A 20,233-nucleotide genomic window follows, 5' to 3' on the forward strand; every position below is an offset into this window, starting at 1 on the left:
TAATCTTGTCTGCTGGTATATCTCCCACCCCAACACCTTGGTTTCAATTTAAAAGTTTGTACAATATTTTCTAATTCCTTCCAGAGCATTCAGTGGATTGTCTTCATTAGACTCAGATCATTTTTAAGCCAACAAGTTATTAAAAGCTTTTCTGATATATTAAACCATTGACAGCTAGCAAATCAATCAAGACGCAAGGCTGTATTTCCAGCATGTTCTGTCCTGCTTAAATTAACCATTGCATGTTTGATTGCAATCATACCTTGGCAAATCATTCTGGTGACTGTGCCACCAACTGGTCAACCTTATTAATTAATTTTTATCACAGTATGAAAAGTTTTGATTACTGTAAAGCTTTTAAACCATTGTAAGCTATTTGTAACATCACCACTAGGGACACTCTGTTCTATTCTATTTACTTGTATGGGATCTACCGCAATTGTGCTCGGCCCTGCAGTTGCTGATTGCTGTTATATATGATCTTGTTTCCATGTACAGACAGTGATTGTTATTAATGATAATGCACAATTTTGAGTAATACTATAATAATAAGTATACAGTAATAAAGTACTTACAAATCATTTGCAAATTATTAGTTAATTCATAGTTAATATATTGTTGTCTCTTCACTGTTAATATACAGTACTAATAGGCTATAGTCAAATAGTGAGTTCTCCATTCATTGTCACTGTGATTAACCAAATTATTATTGTTTAATTAGATTATATGCAAAGGTAGAAAGTAACTAATTACAAATACTTTTGTTACAGTACTTGAGTACGTTTTTCATTTTTTCTACTTTCTTGAGTACAATTAAATTGTGGTACTTAAGTTGAATAAAAATAAAGTATTCAGCTTTGCTACATTTATTTTTCACTAAAAGTACAAAGTACTTTGAAAAAGGTGCAGATGAAGCAACAGGGCATTTGACAGGCACTTTTCAAACCACTACTGTGGATCTATGCTCTACCTCTCCGTGCCTTCAGCTAATGACAGACAGATCTGACTAGTTATGAATTGGTGGGGAACCACTCAAAACTTCCAGTTCAGCTTCCAGTTCATTACTAGCAACAGCGGACTCCCAGCACATGTTCGGTAGGAAAAAAATTCTTTGTTTTATTATTTTTACTGCCATTTTTCTATTCAGACTGCTTTAGTACCTCATTTTTTTTTTTATTAAACCTCTCAGTCTCAGACTCTTTTTTGGGATTGACAACCGCATTTACTCAGGTGTGAGTCTCGAAATGTCCTGTTCACACAGCATTTTACAGTAGCGTCTTGAACACTGTCTGTATTTAAACGTACAATGGGAGTCAAGTATTCTCTTACTAGTAACCATAACGACAGTGACCAACATAATATTAAAGATGGTGACGTCCATAAAACTAAGTCTCATCACTTTTGACATGCCAAGAGACTAAATGAACCGTGAGTTCATCCATCAAAACTTCTTACAATATTAAATTAAATACTTAAATAATGACATAAAAATGAACAGTTCAGATGGACAAGACCTGTAACAAGATAACAGTAATAAATGCATTATCATTAAAGGAATAGTTATTTTGTAGAAAGTGGGTAACTAAACAGTTGCTGGTCCCCCTTGACTTCATAGAAAAAAAAAAATGCTATAGTATATAGTATAATAAAGTATTAATGAAGTCAATGGGGACCAGCAACTGTTTGGTTTGTATTAAATAAATTAATACAGGTTTGGAACAACATGAGAAAGAGTGAATAAAGACAGAATTTTTCATTTTTGGGTGAACTATTCCTTTAAGGACAATCGGCAGCATGTTTACTATTAGGCTGCTGTCACTTTAAGACCTGAATGCATCTAACAAAAAGACAAGCATACGGTTTTCTCAAATGATTACTTTCACTTTAGACATAACCATCTGTGTTTATGTAAACCTTGTGTGTATTTGACAGTATTAGCACAATCAGATGTAATCGGGCGCTGTTTGACAGGCTTTTAGTGTGTGTATGTACCTGTACGCAGTGTCCTGTGAGTGTAACTGTACTGCTGCATTAACATGTGATGTAGGGCTGCACGATATTGGAAAAAAACTGACATTGCGATATTTTGTTTTTCTGCGGATATATGTAGCGATATGAAATACATTTTGATTGGGGTGATTTAATGAAATAAATATTTTTCACATAAGTATTCAGGTCCAGAAAATGAATAATCCAATGTAAAATAACACTACATAGTATTCACTTTGAATATAATTGAATATAATTAATCTGTGTCAAAGCTGCAAAAGTGATTTTCTCTTTGTATTTTGTTGTTTGTTAATATTCATGAAACAGAAAGCAGCAAGCCTGCTGTGACTTAAAGACCGAATGCATGGATCCTTTATAATGACACACATCCGTTTTCTTTGTTTGGGTTACAAAAGCCATAAGCAACTGTGTTTAAAAGGACATTTTGACATAATTCTACATGTATATGTCTGTTTAAGTGAAGTAGATGTGGAAGTGAACGTAATTTGGTGTTCACGAGCGTCTGCGCGGCTCCGTGTGACAGGACCTAAACAACGTGCAACTTTGGTTAAACTTTGCAATTTGTGATGCGAATGTACATCAAGGTGTACAGTATTATTGGGACAGAGGCATTAGAATTGCAACTGATTGTGCGCTGTAAAAATCAAGCTGTCATTTCATTTAGAATGCGGTTGTCACTCCTGTAAATAACCTTACTATGTGTGAACGTAACCATATTAAGGACTCAAATACAGAACTGACGACCGTATTCTGCTGCTGTGTGAATGTGACCTTAGTAATAAAACAATTGATTCTGACAACAGGGATAGCTAGTATATTTGCTTAGCATAGTGCCAAACATGACAATTATGAGATTAAAATCCCGTTTCGCTCCAAAATATACAAAATCACAGTATGCTCCAAAATCACTATCAGTCGCATTTGAAATATTGAGCTTCTGTAGTCCTATGTTGTTTCTTAACGTAAAGTGAGACAGAGTGAGTTTTTTTTTAATAAACATTTATACTGTGAAACAGGCTATGTCGATTAATACTGCAATTATGTCGATTAATACAACGAACTTGTCTGTGTTAGTCAGCATCTGTCAGTACAGTGTGAGAGAATACAACTGTTGTACCTTGATCTACTGTGTGCTTCTCTGTCTGTCTCTCTGAGGCTTTTTGTGGTGCTGTGTGATAGAAAAGGAGAAAAGTAAAAAATGGACAAAATATACAGATAAGCTAAAGAAAAGACTGTTATGTAGCTAAAGCTTATCTGCCCATGAGCAATATTGCCATAAAACAAACTTAATTTGTGTCTTAGTAAGCGCTGTTATATTGATACCGTTTCCTGCAGTGTAGTAGTTGAAGGTCACTGATGTGATGGTGTTTCTATTAAGTAAAGGGGCATTTACAGTTGCTCCAGTTTCAGCATTTAGATCCACACTGACTTCACTGTGATCTCTGCTGCTCATCTGGACTAGAGCAGAGAGAGAATAATGACATTTATTAAATTACAGCTTTAATATTATACGTTGATATTCTTTCCTTCATTACCTTCCTTGTGTTTCAGCTTGTCTTCTTCCTGCTCATCCTGTGTGCCACAATGCTGATCAGCCATCGTCCTTCCCTCACTCACTCACTCACAACTGATGGACATGAAGAAAATCAGTAACATTTTACAATAAGGTTCATTTGTTAGCTTTAGTTAATGTATTAACTAACATGAACTAACAATGAGCAATAAATTTGGTACTGTATTTATTAATCTTTGTTAATGTTAGTAATAAAGATCCAGCTGTTCATTATTTGTTCATGTTAGTACACAGTGCATTAACTAATGTTAACAAATACAACTTTCGATTTTAATAATGTATTAGTATAGTAACTTTTGAAACTAACATTAACTAAGATTAATGCTATATAAGTGTTGTTCATTCTTAGTTCATGATACCTATGTTAAAGGTGCTAAAGAGGATGTTTTGTTCTATACATTTTTGCAATATTACTTGAAACTGTCTTTACTAACTGATAAAAGACTATTTATTAGGTGCACTGAAAGTAGTAATATTAATATACATCATCTGTGCACGAGGTAGGGCCTTAAAAACATCAGCCAATCGTTTACGCGATCATTGTGTAAACGATTGGCCCTCTGGCTTGTCAATCACTGCCATGACGTTCCTTGTGAGAGACGAGCGTGGCTGCACGCTCCAGTAACTTTCCACACTCTACAGGCACCGCATGCAATGTTTTTGTCAGGAGACAGGAGTAACTGCAGATTATGAGTTACCTGCAATGAGTCCGACATAATGAATCCACTAAAGGGGGTCGCACAACTGACGCGAAGCTCAGCGCCGCGACACATCTTTAAAATTCAAACGCATTGTTTTCTATTGTTTTCTGAGTCGTAGCTGGGCGCCGTGGACAGGCGCCGAATGTCACCGCCGGTGTGCGTACATTCATAGAAAACAATGCGTTCGAATTTTAAAGACGTCGCGGCGCTGAGCTTCGCGTCCGGTGTGCGACTGCGACCCCCTTAACACGACACAGCGAATGCCGGTGGTAAACAAACACTCGTGTTCCAATACTCGTGCACGAGTTTTGGGAGGTGTTCCCTCTAAATTAGCTGTGAAGGAGGGGGGTTGTTCTTACGCATGCGCTCATTTCAAAAACTCACTAACAGTCTTTGCTTTCTCAGTCGATGAAAAAATCCTCTGTATCACCTTTAACTAATAGCTAAATTATTTAACTGTTCACTAATGAAACAATAAGTCTGCTTTCACCAGGCACTTTCAAAAAATAAAGGTACAATTCGAAAATAAATAAACAACTTTTTATTTTTCAAATAGTCAATGAAAGCAGGTGTTGAACCTTCAGAAAATGTTGACTACTTGAAGTGAAGTGAAGTGAAGTGACATGTGGCCAAGTATGGTGACCCATACTCGGAATTTGTGCTCTGCATTTAACCCATCCAAGTGCACACACACCGTGAACACACACCCAGAGCAGTGGGCAGCCATTGCTGCGGCGCCCGGGGAGCAGTTGGGGGTATGGTGCCTTGCTCAAGGGTCACACCTCAGTCATGGTATTGAGGGTGGAGAGAGCGCTGGATATTCACTCCCCTCACCGACAATCCCTGCCGGACCTGAGACTCGAACCCATCTATCCATTAGGCCACGACTGCCCCCGTGACTACTTGGAGGTCAAACTAAATATTTAGTTGAAGTATATACACAACTCCATTATTCCTCTAGACCAGGTGAAAGTTCTCCATTTTCCAAGTTAAAAATATTATAAGTTATTGGCTTGCTGTTCAGGACTCAGACACTCTCACAGTTTAAATCTTGAATATACACTAACATCAGTTGTTTGTCTTCTGCCTCTAGATTCAGCTCCTGCTCCAGCCTCGTATCCCACTATAATCATGTGTCGATTAATGACAAACCTCAACCAACATCAGCCAGATACATCAGTAAACACTAATGAAAATAACATTTCTTAGATTAGATAGATGAAGATTACTGGACTAACACATTAAATGAGTAATATTAATTGTGCCACATCAGTTATTTTTTCTTTTATTTTTTCTTTAATGAATCACAATTTTCTTTTGAGTTAATTGCTACATATTTAATTAGAAGCATCACAACTACTAAACTGTTTTGTCTGTTACATAGGAAATACTGAATAGACATTTAGAAGTTTAAAGTGCAAAGTACTGAAAATCAAAATGCGTAAATAAAGCTCTGTAAAAACATAACTTTAACTTTACATGGTCCTATCCTATTTTAGGCATGCTCTGGTGCAAAATATTACAAAAAAAAGTCTGGACCTGTCAGTGTTAAATAATTATAAATCAATCTCAAAATTGCCTTTTTTGACTAAAATAATGGAGAATGTGGTTCTTATTTAACTTTTGATATTTAAAAAAAAAGAAGAAAAAAAAAAAAAAAGAAATTCAGTCTGGTTTTAGGTCTGCATAGCACTGAAACTGCTCTTCTCAATGTGACAAATGATTTGTTGATGTTGTTGGCAAATGTTCTAACCTGTTCCTGTAAATTATTACATGTATTCAATAAATGCAATTAGAATAACAACACATTGATTTGTTATCAAATTAAATTAAATTAGTATCAACAAAATCCATCTTTACACTGCAGAGGAAACACAGAAGCAGCATCTGAAGTGCATTTAGATGTATTTACAGTGTTTTATTTTCACCACAGTTACAACTGCATAAATAATGTTATGAGATTAATGGGCCACACTTTAGATTAGGGTCCAATTCTCACTATTAATTAACTACTAGCTATTCTGTTCCCTTTCGAAAGGGAACTTTACACTGTGTTTTACCACATTATGGGGAACGTCACACGTGAACCGGTGTCTGAAAGCCAAGTATCAAATCTCTCCAATCCTATTGGCTGGCGACAGCCTATGACGTCATCATAGCGCAACCTGGAAGTAAATAAGGAGCACCTAGAGAACCAGTCAGTATCTTTTCGTCTATCGGGACTGTTTTGTCTGATCGTGATTTCCTTGAATCTGGTAAGGAAACTTTGTATTATGTCTGACAAATGTTTCAGGAAGTGTGCTGACCCATGTCCAAGGTTTTTGACACCTGAGGACACACACAACCTGTGCGTTTTCTGTCTGGGCGAGGAGCACGCATGGACAGTGCTTGAGGGTGCTGTCTGTGTTAACCCTCAGGGGTCTGAGGATTTTTGGGGCCCTGGAGAAGTTATGACATGCCCTGACATTTGTGCTTTTTTCAGTTGTTCATAAACATATTAATGGAAAAAGTGTCATTACACTGTATTCAGCACAAACTAGGCTACAATAATATGTGAGGAACATGTATGTACATGTTTGTGTTTTTGAAGGAATAACGTTTATGCGTGGTTATTGAAAAAACAAAAAACTTTAGTCACTGAAATAAGGCCAAAAAAAGTATATTAAATCTGTGTTCATAAGACTTCTAGGTATTGGAGGTTGTAGACTAGAGTTTTTGCTTCAGAATGAAGTAAAAATTATCCTTCCTACTCCTTCATATAAAACAATAGAGAGATTTAAATTTTCTAAGACACTTTTGGTCAAGAAACACAGTATGCGAGGAGGCGGGAATCCTCATGTATAATGGGTGATTCTCACCTGAGAAGACAAAAGAATTGAATAATAATGACCTGAAATGACTTGCATATTAATGAGGCCTTTCAGTCAGGTAGGCTGTGAAAAAACCCTCTGTGATCATGCTAATAACAGGATTAAAGTCCACTCAGGACAAAAAAAACATGATTTTTGTGATCTCATGCATGCACGTATTATAGCACATGATATGAAGAAAATTTTGTATAGGCCTATGTTAAATTACACTACCAGTCAAAAGATTGAACACATTATAATGCCATTATAATGTTTTTAAAATAAGTCTCAAGTCTCTAACCAAATAATGGTTTTCTATTTTAATATACTTTCAAATATAATGTATTTCTGTGATGCAAAGCGTCTGAACATTCCTACCTCTAGGGCATTTCATATAGGCTACTATATTTGTTATATTATAGAGCCTAAATGTTGATGTGCAGTTGACAAACTATACATCATTAAAAAGATCTAAGACTCAAGCTTCACATTTTGACTCTTAAAATCTTATATTGACCATAATTTCTTAATATGCTTAAAAGCATACACATTTGGAGAAATATTGATGGATTCTCATATGTTTATATAAATTTTCTATACAGAGATAATATTTATTATTCTATATTTATTGTCATTACTATGAGTGCTGGATACTGTGTTTTCATCATTCATACTTGCAGCCGGAGGGCGCTCTGCCCCTTTTGTCCACAAATGCCTCAGTAAAAGAAGAGGAATATCATGTGACAATCAAGGAACTAACAGAGGCAAGAGATCGCTAAATATGGCTATTCAAAACACTTTTGAAGACAATAAATACACGATTGAGATGATGAATGCATGTATTGCCTCTGAATTTGCGTCTGAATAGCGCTCGCTCCGTGGGCGTGGCCGCATTAGTGGATAATGAGCTGAATCACGGACTTCTGACATGGCTCTCTTTTCATACAGATTACATAAACACAGAAGGTTTGTTTTCGATTTGACTTACATGTTTTAAAACCTGACATCTTAACGTTTTTTTAGACATAAGTGCAATTTTTTTGTCATTAGTATTCACTAAGTTACAGTTCATTTTCTAAGAACTATCAGATTGGACTTCGTTCAGAGGGAGAGGAGAGATCACGCATCATGTTAGTTTTCTTTATTTTACAAAGAGCACAACATTTTGTTTTTACTCTGAGTGTACACAAATGAAAGAAGATATTCCACATATTAAAATGGTGTATAACTCTTAATTGTATGTGCAACATTGACGGAGTATTTTGAGTCTCTTTCACACTGATAAGAAAAAACCACGGTGGTATCGCCGGCGATACCTTCAGACCTCAGAGTGTTAACTGTGAGTGTCTTCCCATGAAGACGCTCCGTTCCCGTCTGACTCTCTTCTCGAGGGAAGAGGCGTCAACATCTGTGCCTGGTGGTTCTGGCCCCACTCGTGCTGAGGCAGAGTGGCGGCTTAAATCATGGGGCTCGCAGGTGGAGCTCGCAGAGGAGTTTGAGAGAGGCGTGAATCTCTCTCAGCCCCCAGCGGCTGGCGAGGATGAGCTGCTGGATGACAATGATGTCCTGTCATTGATGTCATCAGATAGAGGAGTGAGTGCTCTTCTGGCTTCTAGCCCTGGAGAGCAGGAGATGGCGGTTGAAGAAAAAGCAGGTGAGCCTGTTGATTCTTCAAAGCCTCCCTGCCCTGCGTATGCTGAGCTGCTGGAGGTTATGGAGCGTGCTTCTGGCAGGCTGCAGCTGCCTTGGAAGCGCGTTACGAGAGGGACCGCACGTGGACGGCTCAACGAGCAGTTCCTTTCTGGCCATGGCCCTGCAGCTCCCGTGAGCCTTCCATTCCTTCCTGATCTCCATGTTGAGATCGAGAAGGCATGGAAGAACCCATATTCGGCTCGCATTCATCGACATCAGTGGGCGAATTTCGCTGATGTTGAGGGATTGAGCCAGCATGGGTATGTGTCGATGCCTCCTATTGACGAGACGTTTGCAATCTCGTCACGGGGTGAGCACTGACACTGAAAGATCCAGTCCTGCCGTCTAAGCCCCTCAAGACCACTTCTCACTTGAACGGTAGGGCATACATGGCAGCGGGTCAGGCCGGTGCGGCTCTACACACCATGGCTGTGTTACAAGCTTACCAGGCCGACCTGATGAAAGATCTGGATCAGGGGCAGGGTTTGTCCCCTGAAGCGGTGGAAGAGCTGCGCCGCACCACAGATCTCACTCTCCAGGACACTAAGCAAACCGCCGCATCGATTGGAAGATCGATGGTGGCCATGGAGAGGCATCTGTGGCTGAACCTGGCAGACATAGGGGAGAAAGAGAAGGGCTTTCTCCTCGATACCCTGGTGTCGCCTGCTGAACTTTTCTGCACTTCCGTCGAGGCAGTGATGGGAAAGTTCAGGGAGGCGAGGGTGTGCTCGGCAGCATTCAGAACCTGCATACCGCTCAGATCCGAACCTGGGCCCAGACAGACAGAAGGTCCTGGTCCGTCTAGAGCTGAGGCTCAGAGACAGGGCCAGAAGTCCAGTGTTGCCTCTCGGGCACCTCCTCCAGGGTTACGTCCCAGAGAAGGCGGGACTCAAAGAAGGTACGGATTTAAGAGAGGTGATTGATCGAATAGGGTTTTTTTGGGCACTGAAGTTTTATTAGGTTGGCTGGAACGATTTATTAGTACAGTGCCTCTCAGCCACCTTTGATAGAGTAGCTTCTTCTCTAGTTTTAGCTAGAGTAGATTTAAGTTAGTACTCTTTACTTCAGATAGATCTAATGTCTGGTGTCGGCCTCTCGGGCCGCCAGACACTGTTTGCTTGTTGAGCTTTTCTTTTAAGTTCCTCTTCTCTGGTTGAGTTCAGAGGTGAAGCCCAGGCAGATCTATGCTTCATGTGGCCCTGCAGGCCCACAGCTTAGCGGCCTAGGCTAGAACTAGGGTTTAGGTGATTTACTAAATCATTAACCCTTTATTGCTACTATCCCTTGTCAGGTTGTATAGTTCCTAGTTCTGGCCTCCTCTTGTTAGAGTTGTTAGGCTATATGCCCATTTCCACCTTGTTAATAGTGTAGGTGCATGGTTAGATAGGAGCTAAGGTAGCAGGCTGTCACTAGCCTCCCTGATGTCGTTGTCTCAGGTGGTAGGCCCTTATCTTTGTTTAGATAAGTGTATGCTATGTTGCTTTGTCTTTCCCCTGAGCCCCTTAAATTAGCATTCAAGGTTGAGGTGTTAGCTTGGCTCCCGTTCTCTAGGGTTCAGTACAGATTTCTTATTTCTGTTTGGTAAAAGCATCCATTCTTTTCAGGATGGTATGTATGAATAGCAAAGAATTGTGTGCTTTGGGTTCTAGCTTTGCCCTACACATGTGTGAGCTTAACTCATTGCTGCCACAGGTTAGCACCTGTTCTTATGAGTAGTAGGCTTTTTTTGCCTCTGAGTAGTAGGCTTTTTTTAGCCTAGTAGGCTTTTTTAGCCTCATAGTGACTATTTGTACTCCCCTTGCTTTAGGGTTATTGGTGTTCTACTGAGTACATGACCTGGTGGATTGCATAACTCAGGTTGAGTGGTAGGGAACCTCACTTTCAGTTTGGTTCTTTTTAGGTCCCTTTAGAGTTGATCACTGCCACAACAACTTATTGTGTTTGTGTAGTTAAAGGCTCAGGTAATCTGAGCCTCCTTCTAGCATGCTAGCTTGTGGTTTCACAGGTGTTGTTGGTAGATGTTCATGAGTTTTGCTCACTTAATTTAGCACTGACATAGGTTTATGCCTGTGTCTGTCTGAAGTTGTAGGCCACTGCAGGCCTCCTTCAGACCATGGTAGCATATGTTGTTGTGCCCCCTTTCTATTAGGGCTAGTGTGTTTAGGTACATTGCCTGTTGGAATGTGTAGACTTAAGCTCAGGTTGAGTTAAGCTAGTTAACCGACAATTGTTTGTTGGGTTTTAGAGCTGGTTCCCTTTGAGCTTGGTCATCTGTAGAACCACTAGCTGGCGCTATGCATATTTTAAAGTCGCAGGCCCCGCTTGGGCCTCCTTCAGTTAACATGTTGGCACAGTTCTGTGTTGATTTTGCTATCACTGCCACTAGCTACAACCGTATCTGCTATAGCAGGCCTGGTTTGGGCCTCTCTCAGAGCATGCTGGCGGAGTATGTGCTCCTCTTGCTTTAAGATTAAAAAGTGTTTTACTGAGTATGTGGCCTGTTGGTTTGTGTTGGATTTTTTAGCTCTAGTTGAGCTAAGTGGTTACCTCACTAAGTAAGTCTGGTTCTATTATGGCTCCTAGAACTTTTAGTTGCAACCAGTGTTAATTTCATTAACAAAAACTATGATGAAAAATGTTCGTTGACAACCTTTTTTTCCATGACTAAGACGAGACGATGAGAGACGACACAAATTTCATTTAACGATAACGTGATTAAAACTACACATGCAATATCGTTGACGAAAAAAGATGAGACTGAAATGTGGCTAAAAGATTAAACACTTTTCCAAAATCAAAATCACTCTTTTAAAATCACTTTTTGTTTATGTTATGTTTAAACCCCCTATCAGAGCTTTTCTGTTAACACTCTGGAGTCGGAGGTATCGGCAGCGATACAATCTCTTTTTTTTCCCTTACCAGTGTGAAAGAGACTAAAAATACTCTGTCAATTTTGCATATACAATTAAGAGTTATACACCATTTTAATCTGTGGAATATCTTCATTTATTTGTGTACACTCAGAGTAAAAACAAAATGATGTGCTTTTTGCAAAATAAAGAAAACTAACATGATGCGTGATCTTTCGTCTCCCTCTGAACGAAGTCCAATCTGATAGTTCTCAGAAAATGAACTGTACCTTGGTGCATACTAATCACAAAAAAAATAAACGCATGTCTAAAGAAACTATGAAATGTCAGGTTTTAAATCGTGTAAGTCAAATCGAAAACAAATATTCTCTGTTTATGTAATCTGTATGAAAAGAGAGCCATGCCAGACACCCGTGATTCAGCTCATTATCCGCTAATGCGGCAACACCCACAGAGCAAGCGCTATTCAGACGCAAATTCTGAGGCAATACATGCATACATCGTCGCAATCGTGTATTTATTATCTTCAAAAGTGTGTATTTATTATCTTCAAAAGTGTCTATTTGCATGTTATATCCATGATTATAGCAATCTCTGGAAGCCTCTGTTAGTTCCTGGAATGTCACATGGTATGCCTGTTCTTCATTAGGAGGCATTTGTGCACTAAAGGTGCACAGAGCGCCCTCCGGCTGCAAGTATGAATTGAAAACACAGTATCCAGCGCTCATAGTGATGACAATAAATGTTGAATAAATATTACTCCTCTGTATAGAAAATTGACAAACATATGAAAATCCATCAATATTTCTCCGAATGTGCATGCTTCTAAGCATATTAAGAAATTATATAAGATATAAGATTTTAAGAGTAAAACAGAGGTCAAAATGTGAAGCTTGAGTCTTAGATCTTTTTAATGATGTATAGTTTGTCAAGTTTAACATTTAGGCTATATAATATAGTAGCCTATATGAAATGCCGTAGAGGTAGGAATGCTTTGGTTTAGATGCTTTGCATCACAGAAATACATTACATTTTAAAGTATATTAAAATAGAAAACCATTATTTGGTTAGAGACTTGAGACTTCTTTTAAAAACATTAGTAATGCGTCCAATCTTTTGACTGGTACTATAATTTAACATAATCCTATACAAAATTTTCTTCACATGATGTGCAATAATACGTGGATGAGATCACAAAAATCATGTTTTTTTTGTCAGAGTGGACATTAATCCTGTTATCAGCATGATCACAGAGGGTTTTTTCACATATCCTACCTGAATGAAAAAGCTCATTATGCGGATCTTATGCGGATTATGTCTTCTCAGGTGTGAATCACAGCAATATTCATGAAGATTCACGCCTCCACGCATACTGTGTTTCTTGACAAAAATTGTCTTACAAAATCTAAATCAATATATTGTTTATATGAACGAGTAGGCAGGATAATTTTTACATCATTTTGAAGCAAAAACTCTAGTCTAAAACCTCCAATACCCAGAAGTCTTGTGAACACATATATAATATTTTTTGGCCTTATTTCAGTGACTTAAGTTTTTAGCTTTTTTCAATAACCACGCATAAATGTTATTCCTTCGAAAATTCAAACATGTACATACATGTTGCTCACATATTATGGTAGCCTAGTTTGTGCTGAATGCAGTGTAATGACACTTTTTCCATTAATATGTTTATGAATAACTGAAAAAAATGCACAAATGTCAGGGCACGTCAAAACTTCTCCAGGGCCCCAAAAATCCTCAGACTCCACAGGGTTAAAAGAACACGTTTTACTTAATCTTTACTATCTGGCAACCACGCACACGAGCCCTCTCTACACTGAGGAAGAAGCGCGGATGATCTGAAAATGAGAAAACAAGTAAGCTGGAGTTCAGCGCTCTTCATTTGAGATTTTCTACTTAAATTAAAGTGCCTATATTGCGCTGCTCGTTTACTGACTAAATCTGGGACCAAAGTGCAGGCTGATATCCAGCAGTGGTTCTCAAACTGACGTACACGAAAAGTACCATTCATTTTATTCTACTACACCTTAAAATAACATGAAAACTGAACATGTATTTCTAGCAGGTAAAATGTCGTATATACACGACATTCAATCAAATTACCTCATCTTTCGCGGTCAAAACTGACTGCACCCACACAAGCCAGCATCGCGCTACATTAGTGCTGTTCTCGACAATATAACGTTACCTTTGTGAAAGTGGGGATTTAGAACTTACTAGCATGAAGAACAAATATAGACGCAGACTGCATGTAGATTTAAGATTAAAACTCTCTTCAATACAAAAACATATTCTGCGAGTTACTGTTTTTAATGTTGATCAAATTATACCAGCAAGAATATTGCCCTAATATATAATATCCCGAATAATGATTTTATACAACAGTTCAACAAACAAAAGGGCAATATTAAGTGATGTACATTTTAAACAGTATTGTCAGTATTTTTGCTCTATTTTTCAACAAAAGCCACAGCAGATCAGCACACAAGCTGTGTTTTGTGAACGAATCGTCAATGATTCAATTACCCATTCATAAATACAGCCACTTGCTTTGATACTGAATGAATGAATGACTCGATGATTCACTCATAAAAACAGTGACTTACCGCCACCTACTGGCGGTTTAATGTAATATTTAAAAGTATCACTTCGTTTTTATCATCATTGTATTTATTGAATTTTTAAAAAAAAATTATTTAAGGCATTATTTATTTTACAAAGGTATTTATAAAGGTAAAAAATGCACTGGAAACATAGATTTAAGAAGGCAAATATTGTCCCTTAATGGAAATGTGTAACTGCAGTCTAAGTGGAAAAGAGAGAGTATGTAGAAGAATGTTAAATCCCTCAGGGGGTACGACACTCTAGAAAGTTTGAGAACCACTGAAAGAGGATATGAACAATTACACAAGTGCTACTGCTAAGAGTGCAATGTTAAATTTTTCATAAGCTTAAATAAATTGGTTTAAAAAGAAAAATTATAACGACTATTTTGTCTAAAGACTACATATAAAATAGCTATCAAAATGAGTGTTGGTAACTGTTTGACTAAAAGTAATGACTAAGACTTGACAAAAATGTGGTGACTTTTCGTCGACTAAAACTAGACTAAAATATGAAAGACTAAAATGACTAAAATGTGACTAAGACTAAGGAGCATTTTCGTCTGAAGATAAAGACCAAGACTAAATCAAACATGGCTGCCAAAATTAACACTGGTTGCCACTAGCCGGCGCCATGTGTCTGTGAGTTGTAGGCCTTTTGGGCTTCCTTGGAAATCATGTTGGTGTATGTTTTGTACTCCTCTCGCTTAGAGAGTAAAAGGTGTAATAAATGCATGTTTATTGTTCAGTTCTCATTCTGGTGTTTTTGCTGTGGAGAAAGGAAAAATGTATGGTCATGGTTATTTACATTTGGGAATGTCGGACCACAGTAACTGAAACTTTAGTCTGTAGTTATTTCCACTGTCTAATTATAAAACACTAAACTGACACTAATCGTGGTATCTGAAGAGCTGGGTTTTTTTAATGTAAATTAAGTAAATTTAGAAATGTGCCTCTCACCAGGTCATTGTTAATTTAGAAGTTCCCCTAGATAAAATTCTTACATTTGAGCCATATTTATTGGTGAGAGGGCTACACAAAGTTACTTGTTTTTATGACATGTGGACTTAATAAATCGTTATCTTGAGCAAAGTAAGCAAGCTGACATTAAGTACAATGTATATCTTTTATTTTGAATATATACAAATGTTATTCATATATTTTAGTTTTTCAAGGGTTTTAAAGCACCATCTGAACAAGCATTTGATTTATTTGATTGGGATTAATCCTGATTAAAAACATTGTCGTTTTTAATATTTTTATATCAGAATCAGAATGAGCTTTATTCGCCAGGTGTGCACAAACACACAAGGATTTTGTTGAGAACAGAAAGATTACTTATTTAAATATGTAAACTAAGAAAATAATAATAAATAAGTAAAATAAAATAAATAACAATACTAATGTGGTATACATCTGGAACAGAAGACATACAGATTTGTATTATACATACAGCAGGATGAATAGAATATATATGTATATATACACAACTAATTTTTACTGTTCCTCAAGTAACATGTCGACATGTAAACCGATCATCTCTACCTAGTTATTGTGTTAATGGTGTGGTCACAACAGACGGATGTTGTGCTAATAGTGTTTAGAGTTTTAAAAATGTGACTATAGAAAGAATGAACTGATTAAAACTGTACAAGTGTTTGGTTTAGTTTAGTACTAGTGCATTTTGAACATGAAGTTATCTGAAAGCTGATGAGGAGAGCTGTGTAAAGAGATTTGAAGAAGTGTATTGAGAAACATGTCCTAAAGATAGTAAAAATTGTAAAAAGTGCAGAAGACTTTAATTGTGTTCATCATCCCATCTGGGTTTGATTTAAAAATAAATGCTCATAATCTCAGTATTAAAGCTGTCACTTCAACAGTCCAGTGTGGGAGTAAACTGGTTGTCAGCGCCACCTGCTGTACTGATGTGAATTTGATCTTCATTCAGCTCTTCATCTATTATTTTACATTTGGTTTGAAACTATGAAGTGAAAATCTCAAGCACACAACAGATCCACACAGACACACAATCATCAACTCACAGATCAGACACAATATATGAAATCTGACAACAGAAACCATGAAAGATCGAGGAGGCTTAATATCAATGCAAGATAACGCAAAATCCAAATTAAAGTGAAATGCTTTCAGGATAAATAACCAGCAGGAAATCATCACACTCGTTTATGCTTAATAAATCGAGAGGAGAATAAATAGTGATAATAAATGAAATATGATTCATAGTTCATCTGAATCAACATTGAACTGATTGAGCTGAATAACGACACTACTGTCTTTCAGAGCCGCTTTACAGCAGAATCTGAACCGTCTCCACAGCTATTTCCATGACTGATCCTGTTTTTATCACTGTGAAACTGTTTTGACAAACTACATCAGTCCAGACAACATCCCAGCCATCGAAACACCAATGATGACAGACACAGAAGAAGCTGCAAGAGAAAACAGTGACACTTTCAGCTATTTGAAGATCTCCTCTGTGTCTCCAGAAGATCTTCCTCATTTGAACAGAGACTTGATTCCAGCAGAGCTGATGGAGGATCTCCGGCCTGCTGGAAACAGCTCCAGGTTAACTTTACCAGGTTCAGCAGGTGATATAGTCACTGGTCATGCCTCGAGTCTCGAGTGTCGAGTCTAGTTTATTTACAGAGCGCTTTACCACTACACTTTAGACCAAACACTCTACAGTCAGTAAAAACACCATAAAACATCAAATATATACATCATAAACATAAAACAAAATACAGCCCCAAAAACACCAACAATTCAAAGCCATAGAAAATAAGGAAGTTTTTAAGTGAGATTTCCACATCCCAGTGGAGGAAACGGATCTGTTATCAGACAGAAGGGCGTTACACAACCTCAAACCAGAGAGAGAGAGACACACACACACACACACACACACACACACACACACACACACACACACACACACACACACACACCTTCCAGAAAGCAGGTTTGTATCTCAAAGATGTTTCAGGGTTAGTTTACTTCAGATAAACGTCTCTATGCTTCAGATGTGTGAAAGCACAGATTATGTGTATAAATTATTATTATTCAGCCCTACTTTTCCCATCTCACATTTCACAGATCTGAATTCAAAAGTGAAAATATTGTATGTATTTATGGACTCTGGTTTTTGAAAATAGATGAGAACAAAAGAAAGATGAAACACTCACCTCAAACAATATTTGTAGACTTTTCTTTCTTCTCTTCTGAACTGTTGTGTTGAACAGCAGCTCTGAAATTTCTTTCTCTTTCTCTGAAATAAAGGAAGTGAAACTGCTTTTCAAGTGTCAGTAACAGTCAGACGTCAGCAAACACACTAACTCTTAGCTGTTTTTTATTCTGAAATCTGTTCTCAGTAAACTGAACTGTTTGGAAGTAGTTTGTTTCAAGTTTTACTTTTTTTTTTTTTTTTTTTTTTTTTTTTTACAAAAGGTTAGAGAAAAATACTGTACCATGGTACAACAGTATTACTCACGCTATCAAGAGAGAAACCTGTAATCTAGAATGCAAATGGAGACAAACTCGTTTAGAGGTCTTCAGAATCGCGTGGAAAGACAGCTTTTATAGAAAGACTCTAAGAGCAGCCAGGGCCGAGCATCTCCGCAAACTCATAGAAAATAACCAAAACAATCCACGGTTCTTGTTTAGTACAGTGGCTAGATTAACAAATAAACAGACATCACCAGAACAAAACATTTTATTACAGTTTAGTAGTGATGAGTTTATGAATTTCTTTACTGAGAAAATCAAAAGCATCAGATATACAATTGTAAATGTACAACCTTTAACAGAGTTTTATGATTCAGCCTCAATTATCGCCCCTCAAGAACAGTTGCAGTGCTTTACAACTATAGGACAGGAAGAGCTAAATAAACTTCACTGCGTCTAAATCAACAACATGTTTATTAGATCCAATACCCACTAAACTACTGAAAGAATTACCTGTAGCAGAAGAGCCTCTTCTCAATATTATCAACTCGTCTTTATCTCTAGGTCACGTCCCACGACCATTCAAACTAGCAGTTATTAAGCCTCTCATTAAGAAACCACAATTAGATCCAATTGTATTGGCAAATTACAGACCCATTTCAAATCTTCCATTTATGTCTAAAATACTAGAAAAAGTGGTATCGGCCCAACTGTGCTCCTTCTTACAAAAAAACGCTATCTATGAAAAATTTCAGTCAGGATTCAGGTCTCATCATAGCACAGAAACTGCGCTCATTAAAATTACAAATGACTTACTTCTAGCTTCTGACCAAGGCTGTGTCTCAATACTAGTGTTACTTGATCTCAGTGCTGCGTTCGACACTATAGATCAGTGTTTATCAACCCTGGTCCTGGAGGACCCCCAACACTGCACATTTTGAAAGTCTCCTCTGCCTGACACACTCATTTCAGGTAGTGGAGTTTCTTCTAATGAGCTGATGAGTTGAATCAGGTGTGTTTAACCCTTTCGAGTGTGAGTTTAGAATATTCTAACTGTTTCCCCAGAGTGAGTTTTTTTAAGGCGACCGTAATTTTAGAACGTTTGCCTTTAATGTTTCCATAGCGACGCGTCTTGCGTGTCACGAGCGCTGAGCGCAGCCACAATAACACTATGACAGATGGATCGCTATTATTTTGTTTTTCCTTTTTTATTTAAAATATTCACAAACTTGCTTACCATGTCATCAACTATCTGATATTCCGATCCTCAAATATGTGTAAGTGAGTGTGTTTTGTCGTTTAAAATCCTTTATAAATGATCTTTATCTTGATCTATAACACGAGATGGGCGCCGCCATCTTAGTTTGCCCCTCAGTTCACAGAGTCCTGTCAGTCGGATTTACAGCAAGTGAATTCATCATTTTCTCCCGAAATATATGCAAGTAAGTGGCTGGTGAACTGGAAGAATAATAGAGTAAACTTTTTAGTTACTTGGGCCCATTATGTGTGTCTGATATGAATAAATGTCGGCAAATTGTTTATGCATGGATTGTTATTGCTGCTTCCACTGATGTCTGACATCAGTGTGTATTTTATAAACTCTAAATATATTGTTTTAATGGTGCTTATGCGTATTTAAATGTCTGAAACCTTAAAAGAAACGTTATGTGGCTGAAAACACTGCATAGTTGTGATATATGACAAGAGCTGAGCGCGTCCGTCTTGCAGCCAAAGCGCGAAAGCGCAGTTTGAATCTGGCAGTTATGTGACGTCGCTGAACGTTCGAAATCCCATATGTGGGACCGTACCGCTCAAAGGGTTAATTAGGGAGAAAGACAAAACCTGCAGTGTTGGGGGTCCTTCAGGACCAGGGTTGAGAAACACTGCTATAGATCATAAAATACTCCTAGATCGACTACAAAATTACACTGGTATTCAGGGCTAGGCATTACGGTGGTTTAGGTCGTACCTTTCAGACCGACACAATTTTGTTTATATAAATGGGAAAAAATATAAGATCACGATAGTAAACTATGGAGTGCCGCAAGGATCAGTGTTAGGCCCTCTGCTATTTTCAATATACATGCTGCCACTTGGCAATATTACAAGAAAACATGGAATTAGTTTCCACTGCTATGCCGATGATACTCAGTTATATATTTCAACACAACCAGATGAAATCTCTAAATTATCCAATCTGACAGTGTGTTAAAGAAGAAAAACATTGGATGACTAGTAATTTTCTTCTATTAAACTCAGATAAGACTGAAGTATTACTTATTGGACCAAAAACCTGTACACAGAATCTCTCAGACTACAATCTGCATTTAGAAGGATGTACTGTTACTCCACCCTCAACAGTTAAAGACCTGGGTGTTATATTAGACAGCAACTTGTCCTTTGAAAATCATATTTCATATGTTACAAAAACAGCCTTCTTCCACCTCAGAAACAT

General features: G+C 37.7%; 1 protein-coding gene across 1 annotated transcript in view; it reads right to left on the reverse strand.

The window, feature by feature from the left end:
* LOC125250530 (NACHT, LRR and PYD domains-containing protein 3-like) overlaps positions 1 to 17,785 on the reverse strand; it is a 36,568-nt gene extending 18,783 nt beyond the window's left edge. Inside the window, 5 exon segments of the mRNA XM_048163167.1 lie at positions 3,128 to 3,178; positions 3,334 to 3,468; positions 3,546 to 3,635; positions 5,635 to 5,640; positions 17,520 to 17,785. Coding sequence (XP_048019124.1) covers positions 3,128 to 3,178; positions 3,334 to 3,468; positions 3,546 to 3,609 — 250 coding nt within the window. The 5' untranslated portion in view covers positions 3,610 to 3,635; positions 5,635 to 5,640; positions 17,520 to 17,785.
* Between the last annotated feature and the right edge of the window lie 2,448 nt (positions 17,786 to 20,233).

Source organism: Megalobrama amblycephala, linkage group LG1 (assembly GCF_018812025.1).
Source record: "Megalobrama amblycephala isolate DHTTF-2021 linkage group LG1, ASM1881202v1, whole genome shotgun sequence".
In the NCBI taxonomy this organism is placed as follows: domain Eukaryota; kingdom Metazoa; phylum Chordata; class Actinopteri; order Cypriniformes; family Xenocyprididae; genus Megalobrama; species Megalobrama amblycephala.